A 10,938-nucleotide genomic window follows, 5' to 3' on the forward strand; every position below is an offset into this window, starting at 1 on the left:
TTTTAATCATTTTTTATTTACTTTTATGGCGCGTTTCGCGTCATCGTCCGCCAGAACCTTTTACCCTTGATGACACGAAATGCGTCATCGTGCGCGAGAGGGTTAAATAAGTCAGATTTATCTCAAATTCACTGTCTAGGCAGACAAATATTCGGAAAAGAGAAGGCAAACCAGTTTGTACATATATATAAATATGCTGTATATTCACGTCCTTATGGACATCTTCTTGTTGATTTGGGTATAAATACTCCTGAATCCCTACAGTTTCGCTCAACTCTCCCTTCCATCATACCTTTCTCCCTCCCTCTTCTCTCTCCTCCCCCCTCCCTCCCCTTCCCTTTCCTTCCCTCGTGTTATTAAATAAGTCAGATTTATCTCAAATTCACTGTCTGGGCAGACAAATATTCGGAAAAGAGAAGGTTGCAGATATATATATAAATATGCTGTATATTCACGTCCTTATGGATATCTTCTTGTTGATTTGGGAATAAATACTCCTGAATCCCTACAGTTTCGCTCAAACATTGTTGGAGAGCCTCCCAGGTGAACGCGTATTCCAATGGGGAACTCCAGGAAAAAGGAACTCTTACACGTTCTATACTCCCAACACAACGAACCCTATGGTTTAAGCTCTCAGCTACTTCTGATCTTACTCTCTTAAGCCTTTGCAACTACTTTCTTAAACCCTCGAAGTCCGCCTTCCTGAAGTCAGGTATTAAGTGTTGTTTCTGCTGACTCTATCCTCCCATTTAATATTAAATTTAATTTCCTTATGATTACTGTTACCTAATGAACCCCCAACCTCTATGTTGCTTATTATGTCCTCTTTATTAGTTAACAACAAATCCAAAATATGTTCTTCCCTCGTTGGTGTACTAATTAACTGCTTGAGGAAACTATCCTACGGCGGGAAATGAAAAAGAACCATGCAGCATGGAAAAACTGCATGGAAATTTGTGCGCCTGTGAGAACAAGACAACGCTTGCTGAGCACCCAATGATGATCACAAGACTAAGATTCCTACCTGCGGGATATACTGTTAAATTTATTAATCATGCTAACGCATATGAGCCATCTTATTTAGCATTCTATGACTTTGAGAGTATTCTCGTAAAGCCTTCTTCGAATGGGTGTAAAGAGACATCACTTTGCCATAGCGTATGCTTACATAATAGTGAATAGAAACGGGGAAACAGTAGAAAGCGGATCATATTGTGAAAGTAATGCTGTAAACCATTTTAGCTGAACCCACACTGTTTTGTATATAGAACGAACTTACATTAGCTGAACTCACACTGTTTTGTATATAGAACGAACTTACATTAGCTGAACTCACACTGTTTTGTATATAGAATGAACTTACATTAGCTGAACTCACACTGGTTTGTATATAGAACGAACTTACATTAGCTGAACTCACACTGTTTTGTATATAGAACGAACTTACATTAGCTGAACTCACACTGTTTTGTATATACAACGAGCTTACATTAGCTGAACTCACACTGTTTTGTAAATAGAACGAACTTACATTAGCTGAACTCACACTGTTTTGTATATAGACCGAACTTACATTAGCTGAACTCACACTGGTTTGTATATAGAACGAACTTACATTAGCTGAACTCACACTGTTTTGTATATAGAACGAACTTACATTAGCTGAACTCACACTGTTTTGTATATAGAACGGTCTTACATTAGCTGAACTCACACTGTTTTGCATATAGAACGAACTTACATTAGCTGAACTCACACTGGTTTGTATATAGAACGAACTTACATTAGCTGAACTCACACTGTTTTGAATATAGAACGAACTTACATTAGCTGAACCCGCACTGTTTTGTATATAGAACGAACTTACATTAGCTGAACTCACACTGTTTTGATTATAGAACGAACTTACATTAGCTAAACTCACACTGTTTTGTATAAAGAACGAACTTACATTAGTTGAACTCACACAGTTTTGCATATAGAACGAACTTACATTAGCTGAACTCACACTGTTTTGTATAAAGAACGAACTTACATTAGTTGAACTCACACTGTTTTGCATATAGAACGAACTTACATTAGCTGAACTCACACTGTTTTGAATATAATACGAACTTACATTAGCTGAACCCACACTCCTGGAAGAAGTTAAAATTTTCTAAAGGCTACAATAAAATCAATATGACCGATGAAGATACGGCACGTCACAATGAACAAACTCACTGTCTTCTCTGTAAATACGGGTTTTAAAAGGTAAAGGAGTAAAACATCATGACCATGAAAAATCGGGAAACAATTACATTGAAGCTTATTGTAATAGATGCAACCTTCAAATGAAAAAATCACAAATTGCAGCGCACTCTCATTGCACATAATGCGGATTACGACATGACGTTAATCCCGCGTGAATTAACGCTACCTGACTTTGAAAATCAAACTAAGACCAAAACATTCAGTTCACAAATACCATGAAGTCATCATAAATGACTTGAGATTTATTGACGCGTATGTCTTTATGTCTGGTTCACTCGCGGCTTTAGCGAACCAATTCATCAGCAATGGGAACGAACCCATATGCACACAACAGATGTTGAAAGATGTGCCAGCAACTGCGTTACCATTATTGATCAAGGGAAAGCAGGTTTTTTGTTATGACTATATGGATTCGATGGAACGACTTTGAGACACGTCTTCCATCCCGCGAAGATTTTTTCAATTCGCTTCAAGAAGCAGAACTTTCCGAAAGTGATTATAAACATGCTCAGAATGTTTGGAAAGTAGCTGGGTGTCAGAGCCTGCTGGACTATTTGTTGCTTTATGTAAAAGTGGATGTTGGCCTTCTATGTGATGTCTTCCTAGAGTGGAGAGGTATTTTGAAAACCCAGTGGAGGTTGGATATTGTAAATTATGTTAGCCTGCCAGGATTTGCCTATGACTCTTTTCTGTTAAAAACACAGCAGGAATTAGAGATGCTTAGTAGCCCAGACATATATCATTGCATTCAAACAAATGTGCGTGGGCTACACAAGTGTTGTGCGTCGTTTTGTACGCATCATGTTTTGGATTAAACTGAGGGTTCGTGTAGATTTTATTGGTGCCTACAAAAAGAACCACAACACTTGTGTAGCCTTGTGTAGTGGAACTAATAGACGTATGAGGAATTTGAAGATACCATAAGAATCATCACTAAATTCCGCCTCGGAACATATATTCGGCTTAAAAAGTTGGCCCACAAAATTTCGAGCTAGCCGCAGATTTCTCAAGAATCAGAGGGGAATGGAACACACACACACACACACACACACGCACACTTTCCCTCTCACATCGTCACCCTCCCGCTTCCGTACGCTAGCCTTTCTAAGGAACGTAGATGAGGAGCTTTGAGCGATTTTTATTTGTTAGGCTACTCTGACGAGAGAAAAAAATACAGTTTTCTCGGTAACTCAGGAACTAATAGACGTATGAGGAATTTGAAGATACCATAAGAATCCTCACTAAATTCCGCTTCGAACATATTTTCGGCTAAAAAGTTGACCCACAAAATTTCGAGCTAGCTGCAGATTTCTCAAGAATCAGAGGGAATGGAACACACACACACACACACACACACACACACACACGCATAATCCTTTTTCACTTTATGCCTTTTCCCCCGTCTCTTCCGTACCACTTTCCATCTCACATCGCTCTCTCTCCCTTACCTTCGCTGACTCACTGAGGTATTTCTGGGGTGCCTTAGTTTTGAGCGCTATCTTGATCTAGGGAAAAAGGTAAACTCGATGCGGCAACGTCTAAGGTCATATGACACCGAAGAGCAGGCAGAAAATATAAAGAAATGCAAGTTGAGAAAAGAAATACGTAGAAAGATGTTCAGAAAGGATATAAAAGACATTAATTAATGCAAAATCAGAAAAAAATACTTGTTGCTGCAGTGTTTAGGGTTAGATGGCGCCAAATAACCGGAGTAAAAAAATATATATATATAAGTTGAGGAAAGAAATAAGAAGAAACAAGTTGAGAAATGAGAAATAAGAAGATAATGATACAATACACCTAGCTAAAACTTAAATAATTTATCGAGTCTTACGTTCAATGGCGATTTTTTTTTTTTATTTTCGGACTTGCATTAGAGAGTAAACTCATATTCCAGCCTGGTCATTAATTAACTTAATGTCTTTAACCTTTTCCGTGATTATAATCTTGTGGTCATTCGAGGGCCCACGATCTTATCTTAACCCTTCAAGTACCCCCTCTCCCGTCACCCCCTCCCTGCTGGGCACCCCTACTCCCGTCACCCTCCCGCTTCCGTACGCTAGCCCGAGAGAGGTGGGGATGGGGTGGGGGGGATGGGGGGTGGGGGGGGAGGGGAGGGGGGGGTCCAGATACCCTCTCTTCCGTAACCCCCCCCCCCGTTGACCCCCCCAACCCCCACTTCCAGTCCCCCCCGCTGAGGCTACCCCCACTTCCGTACATTTGTTACTATTCATCGAACATTGTATAAAAAAAAAGGAATACTTACGTTTACCTCCTCTCAGCTCGAAAGTTTGTGAGTCGACATTTTACGCTACATGCATACACCAATAACAGCGGTTGTTTGAAATTTCCAACTTATCCAATAGAATTATTACATGACCAACAGTTTTTGAGAAAGTGGAAGAAAACTGAATAATACCAACCCATATTGGAAAATTAATCATACGTATGAATTTGTTTATATTACCACTTAAGATCAGGGGAGAGTTGATAACTAGTTTATTCGGTAGACTTAGCTTGGGTCTTTCTACACCGAATTATGACATGATTTTGTCGGACCTTTTTTTTTGGCGATTTTGAAACAAATTTTTAACGATTATATTTTAACGCGATTCGCACCATTGTGCATGAGAGGGTTATCACAGCTGCCGAGAGAGAGAGAGAGAGAGAGAGAGAGAGAGAGAGAGAGAGAGAGAGAGAGAACGATTCTACTGTTGCCTCTCGATCGATACCTGTTTTTTTTTTTTTTTTTTACAGCAAAGGAGAAAGCACAAGGGCACAAAAAAGGAAACAATAATAAAAAAAAGCCCGCTACTTGCTGCTCCTGTAAAGAATCCGAAGAGGTGGCCGAAAGAGAGGTCAATTACGGGAGGAAAGGTGTCCTGATATCTTCCTCTCGAAAGAGTTCAAGTCGTAGGCAGGAAATACAGTTTTAGGATTGCCAGCGTGAGGGATGAACGAGTGAAGATGCTGGTTAACTCGTGCGTAAGGGATTTGGACAGTAAAGGGATGAGCTTGAGTAGAATGTCGTGTGTGGCGGATCCGGGGGACGGGGGGAGGCATGCAGTTAGCAAGTTCAGAAGAGCAGTCAGCGTGAAAATTTCATTAGAAGATAGAAAGAGAGGCAACATGGCGGCGGAATTTAAGAGGTAGAATACTATCAGTAAGGCCCTTTTCACACGAGCGGTTTCTGCCGCTTCGGCAAGTGCCGGACGGTTTAGCTTTACATTGACTCCTATGGGTGCGTTCACACAAAGCCGGAGCTGCCGCTCCTGCAGCCACACCCTGCCGGACTACCAGCAAGACCGAAGCAGCAGAAATGCCGTACAGCGGTTTCGGTGGTCATGTGTTGCTATGGGCGTGTTGCTATGGGCGAGGGATAGTTGTCTGTCAACACTGGGAGGAAGGGCACGCGACCACTTTGCATCATTGGAAAAGCTGGTATGCACTATATTTTCTATCTTATGAACTTTCAATTAATGTATATTGAAAATGTTAGCGTCTTACATATTAATTATCTAAACGTCTGTACAACAAACATTTGCATTTAAATTTCAGGGTTATGGCTAATTAAAAATTATCATGAAACGGAGCTGCTGATCTTCGAGATTGAAAGACGGCCTTGTTTGCGGGGTCCCTCAAGAGAAGATTACAAATATGACTGAAGAAGATACCGAAGCGGATGCGGCAGACACCGCACTTAACCGTAGATGTCCAGCAGGTGGCATGCGGCTGCCGCTCGCCTGAGCGGCAGAAACCGCTCGTGTGAAAGGGCATGCGGCTGCCGCTCCGGCATGTGCGGGAGCGGCAGAAACCGCTCGTGTGAAAGGGGCCTAGTCGTATTATGAGACATTGCGCCGTCCAAGAACACATATTTGACAAGGCTTTCGTAGTAGTTGTTGGCATTTCTAGGAGTAGTTTTATAACCCTGGTGGCAGTGTGACCCTTCTTCTGTACCATGAACCTAAAGAGACGCTCATTAGAACCCGACTGATCCCCTCACTGATCTTTAGAAATAGCTGATGTGAGAAGCCAAAGTGTCTTGTAATACCAGCCTTAGACTCCACTTTATCCAGCAGAGCTGTGTGAGTGGAGCCCCCCCACACGTGAGATGCATACTCCATACAAGGACGGACAAGGCCCCTGTATATGGATAGCAACTGTGCGGGGGAGAAGAACTGTCGGAGTCGATACAGAACGCCCAACCTCGAGGAAGCTGATTTAGTGAGAAAGGAGATGTGAAGTTTCCAGTTAAATTTTGAGTTAAGGATAGACCGAGAATGTTTAGTGTTGAAGATGGTGACAGCTGGGTGTTATCGAGAAATAGGGGATAGCTGTTTGGAAGATTGTGTCGAGTTGATAGGTGGAGATATTGGGTTTTTGAGGCATTGAAGGACACAAGGTTCCTTTTACCCCAATCGGAAATGATAACAAGGTTTGAGGTTAAGCGTTCTGCAGCCTCCATCCAGTCTGGAGTCTAGTAATTCCTGTTGAGAGGTTCTTCTCTTGAAAGAAGTTGAATAATGCAGAGTGGAGTCATCAGCGTATGAGTGGACAGGACAGTTTGTTATAGAAAGAAGATCATTGATGTATTATAGGAAGAAAGTGGGTGATAGAGCAGAGCCTTGTGGAACACAACTGTTGATAGGTTGAGGAGAGGAACAGTGACCGTCTACCACAGTAGAGATAGAACGGCCGGAAAGGAAACTGGAGATAAAGGAACAAAGAGAGGGATAGAATCCGAAAGAGGGCAGTTTAGAAAGCAAAGACTTGTGCCAGACTCTATCGAAGACTTTCAATATGTCTAGCGCAACTGAGAAAGTTTCGCCGAAACTGCTAAGAGAAGATGACCAAGAGTCAGTTAATAGAGCAAGAAGATCCCCAGTAGAACGCCCCTTGCGGAATCCATACTGGCGATCAAATAGAAGGTTAAAAGTGGAAAGATGCTTTTGAATCTTCCGATTAAGGATTGATTCAAAAGCTTTAGATAGACAGGAAAGTAAATCTATAGGGCGGTAGTTTGAGGGATTGGAACGGTCACCCTTCTTAGACACAGGCTGTACAAAGGCATACTTTCAGCAGGAAGGAAAGATAGATGTTGATAGGCAGAGACGAAAGAGTTTGACTAGGCAGGGTGTCAGCACAGAAGCACAGTTTTTAAGGACTATAGGAGGCACTCCATCAGGTTCATAAGCCTTCTGAGAGTTGAGGCCAGAGAGGGCATAGAAAACATCATTTGGAAGAATCTTAATAACAGACATAAAGGAGTCAGAGGGGGGATGAGTAGGAGGAATATGCCCAGAATCGTCCAGGGTGGAGTTCTTACAGAAAGTTTGAGCGAAGAGTTCAGCCTTAGAGACAGATGAGACGGCAGTGCTGCCGTCAGGGTTAAGGAGAGGAGGGTAAGAGGAAGAATTGAAATTGAAGGAGATATTTTTGGCTAGATGCCAGAAGTCACGGGGAGAATTAGAAGGAGCAAGGTGTTGACATTTTCTATTAATGAAAGAAGTTTTGGTAAGTCGGAGAATAGACTTGGCACGATTCCGGGCTGAAATGTAAAGATCAAAGTTAGCGGGACTTCGACAGACAGACAATCAGGATAGTAAAGTAAAGTAAAGGAAAGTAAAGCTATATGGCGGTAGTTTAAGGGATTGGAACGGTCACCCTTCTTAGGCACAGGCTGTACGAAGGCGTGCCTCCAGCAGGAAGGAAAGGTAGATGTTGGTAGGCAGTGGCGAAAGAGTTTGACCAGGCAGGGTGTCAGCACGGAAGTACAGTTTTTAAGGATAATAGGAGGCACTCCATCAGGTCCATAAGCCTTCTGAGAGTTGAGACCAGAGAGGGCATAGAAAACATCATTCTTAAGAATCTTAATAACAGGCATGAAAGAGTCAGAGGGGGGATGAGTAGGAGGAATATGCCCAGAATCGTCCAGAGTGGAGTTTTTACAGAAAGTTTGAGTGAAGAGTTCAGCCTTAGAGATAGATGAGATGGCAGTGCTTCCGCCTGGGTTAAGAAGAGGCGGGAAAGAGGAAGAAGTGAAATTGGAGGAGATATTTTTGGCTAGTTGCCAGAAGTCTCTGGAAGAATTAGAGAAAGCAAGGTGTTGAGATTTGCTATGGATGAAGGAATTTTTGGTAAGTCGGAGAATAGATTTGGCACGATTCCGGGCAGAGATGTAAAGATCATGGTTAGCGGCAGTTCGAAGGTACTGGTACCTTTTGTAAGCTGCCTCTCTATCTTTGATAGCACGAGAACAAGCATGATTAAACTAAGGCGTTTTAGCATGGGGAGTAGAGAAAGTACGTGAAATGTATGCCTCCATTCCAGAGACAATTACCTCTGTGATGCGTTGGACACACACAGAGGGGTCTCTCTTCTGGAAGCGGTGATCTTTCCACGGGAAATCGGAAAAGTACATCCTCAGATCGTCCCACCGAGCTGAAGCAAAATGCCAGAAGCATCGCCTCTTCGGTGGGTCCAGAGGATGTACAGGAGCGATAGGACAGGATACAGAAATCAGGTTGTGATCGGAGGAGCCCAACGAGAGAACAGTTTGAAAGAGTAAGCAAAAGGGTTAGAGATAAGGAAGAGGTCTAATATGTTGGGCCTGTCTCCAAGACGGTCGGGAATACGTGTAGGGTGCTGAACCTGTAGGCTTCATTATCAGGCTGGTCAGTGAAAGAGGATGAAAGCCTAAGCTGGTGGTGAACATTTGTTCATTTTTTAGTTCAACTTTTCTTAGGTTATGGCTCTTTAGTTCCTGTGACCTTTGAATGCTATTTTTACAGTAGCCTATGTGGTTTTATGCTGCTGCTGACGATGATGGTTGCAGCTTGTATGGATCTCCATTTGTTTATATAGTATGAGTTTTCACTTATTGTTCTCTTCACTGGCCGAGTCTGCCGTAAGTTATGGATGCACAACAAAAAAAGTTGGAAAGTTTCGTTTAGTCGGCGCAACATCTGTGGTCATATGTCGGAGAGAGACAGAAGGGGAAGGAATCATAGGAGAAGGGAACAGATCCCAGGAGACGGGACACAACCCTCGATTAATACCTGGTACCCATTCACTGCTGGGTGGACAGGGGCGTAGGGTATCGGAAAAGCCGCCCAATTTTCCACTCTGCCCGGGAATCGAACAGGCTCTCGGTTGTGAGCCGAGTGTGTTAACCACTACACCACGAAGCCCCCCGGATGCACAGCAAAACCTCGGGACCCACCACTATATTTCGAATGAGGAAGGGCCCCCTTTTTTTTGTGTGTGTGTTTTTGGGGTGGCCACTGTAGAAACGGCGCCCGCCCGTAAAAACTGGCAAGGGATTAACTCTCGGACGGCTATGCGTGTGGGCTCCTGGATCGTCTTTCGCTTCTCTGAGGAACACCGACCACACCCATCGGATGAGCTCAGAAGGCTGAGGTTGGACATAGTGGGAATATCTCTTTGCTGTTGCACCAATGAAGCTTCGTGTCAGGTCAACAAAATTCTCGTGATGCAACAATGCTGTGTTCATCTCATGAAGATGAAAAGTCAGGCATATGTGCATGAGGATGCAGTGACAGTCTCAAATAGGTTCAGTGTTCTTAGCGTCCTTGATGACCCTGTGGAACTGGATGATATCTTCAAACATGAGATTCTCCGAGCTGCAAAAGAATGCACTGGAGAGCGCCCGAGACCTAGGAGTGGATATGCCTCAGAGGAGGTACTGGAAAATATCGAGGAGATGCTCTGTCGAGTAGGACTAGAGCTTTCTTAAGGAGAGGCAAGGAGATGTATGTCCGGAGTCCTGCTGAGGAAGTCGAGGGTTATTTAGATGCGACTGAACTGTGTGTGTGTGTGTGTGTGTGTGTGTGTGTGTGTGTGTGTGTGTGTGTGTGTGTGTGTAGCTCACCTAGCATGTAGAAGGTGGGTGTTCCAAGCGCCCCCAAAAGAAATCGGAATGCAAGGATCACGTTAAAGTTGCTGATGAAGCTGATGCTGATGCAGGTAGCAGCGTACATTACCTGCGACACCACCACCACAATTTTCTCCGTACCTGACGACAGAATACACCTTGATCTTACCTTTCAAGACTAATATGCTGTATTCAACACTATATTCAGGTATTTGTAGGTGTGCATATATGCATTGATAGAGTGTACTGCGACACCATCATAACCTCTCGTTCGTACCTGTCTGCCGCGTACCCGCTAACCAAGGAACCGATGATGGAGGAGAGAGAATAGACACTCTGGTAGGCTGCCCGTTGGTAAGCCCTCCCGCACACTAGACCGAACTGAGGTGAGGAGGGGGAGGAAGAAGAAATGGATGAGAACACGAAGGAGGGTTAGTTTGGTATCCTGATATCCTGCACTGCTTTTCAGCGTTATCTATAACAATATCACTTTTCATTGACTATCTAGCTAAAAAAACAAAAAACATTAAATTCATATTCTTTTCAAGTTGCATCTTAACATGCACTAGATTTTGAGTTGCCGTTTTTCAATGTACAGGATAACAACTCCCTTTTTTTGTGCATATACATTTTTTTACACCCTTCTCCAAACATTACAGACCTCAGACGTGAGTGTGCTGCTGAAGATGGAATCATCGTAAAGAAACTCAGTGCACGGCTCCTCCTGTAGTGATCCTTCCGAGGTGATCCGGAAGTAGCTACACGAGTCCCTGTGAAGAGGTAAGTACTAA

General features: G+C 43.2%; 1 protein-coding gene across 1 annotated transcript in view; it reads right to left on the reverse strand.

The window, feature by feature from the left end:
* The window catches only part of LOC127000083 (organic cation transporter protein-like), a 66,840-nt gene extending 56,565 nt beyond the window's left edge, over positions 1–10,275 (reverse strand). The window contains exon 1 of the mRNA XM_050863506.1: positions 10,145–10,275. Within this exon, the coding sequence (XP_050719463.1) occupies positions 10,145–10,253 (109 nt within the window). The 5' untranslated portion in view covers positions 10,254–10,275. The remainder of the gene's footprint in view (positions 1–10,144) is intronic.
* Between the last annotated feature and the right edge of the window lie 663 nt (positions 10,276–10,938).

The sequence above is a fragment of the Eriocheir sinensis genome, chromosome 17 (assembly GCF_024679095.1).
Source record: "Eriocheir sinensis breed Jianghai 21 chromosome 17, ASM2467909v1, whole genome shotgun sequence".
NCBI lineage: Eukaryota > Metazoa > Arthropoda > Malacostraca > Decapoda > Varunidae > Eriocheir > Eriocheir sinensis.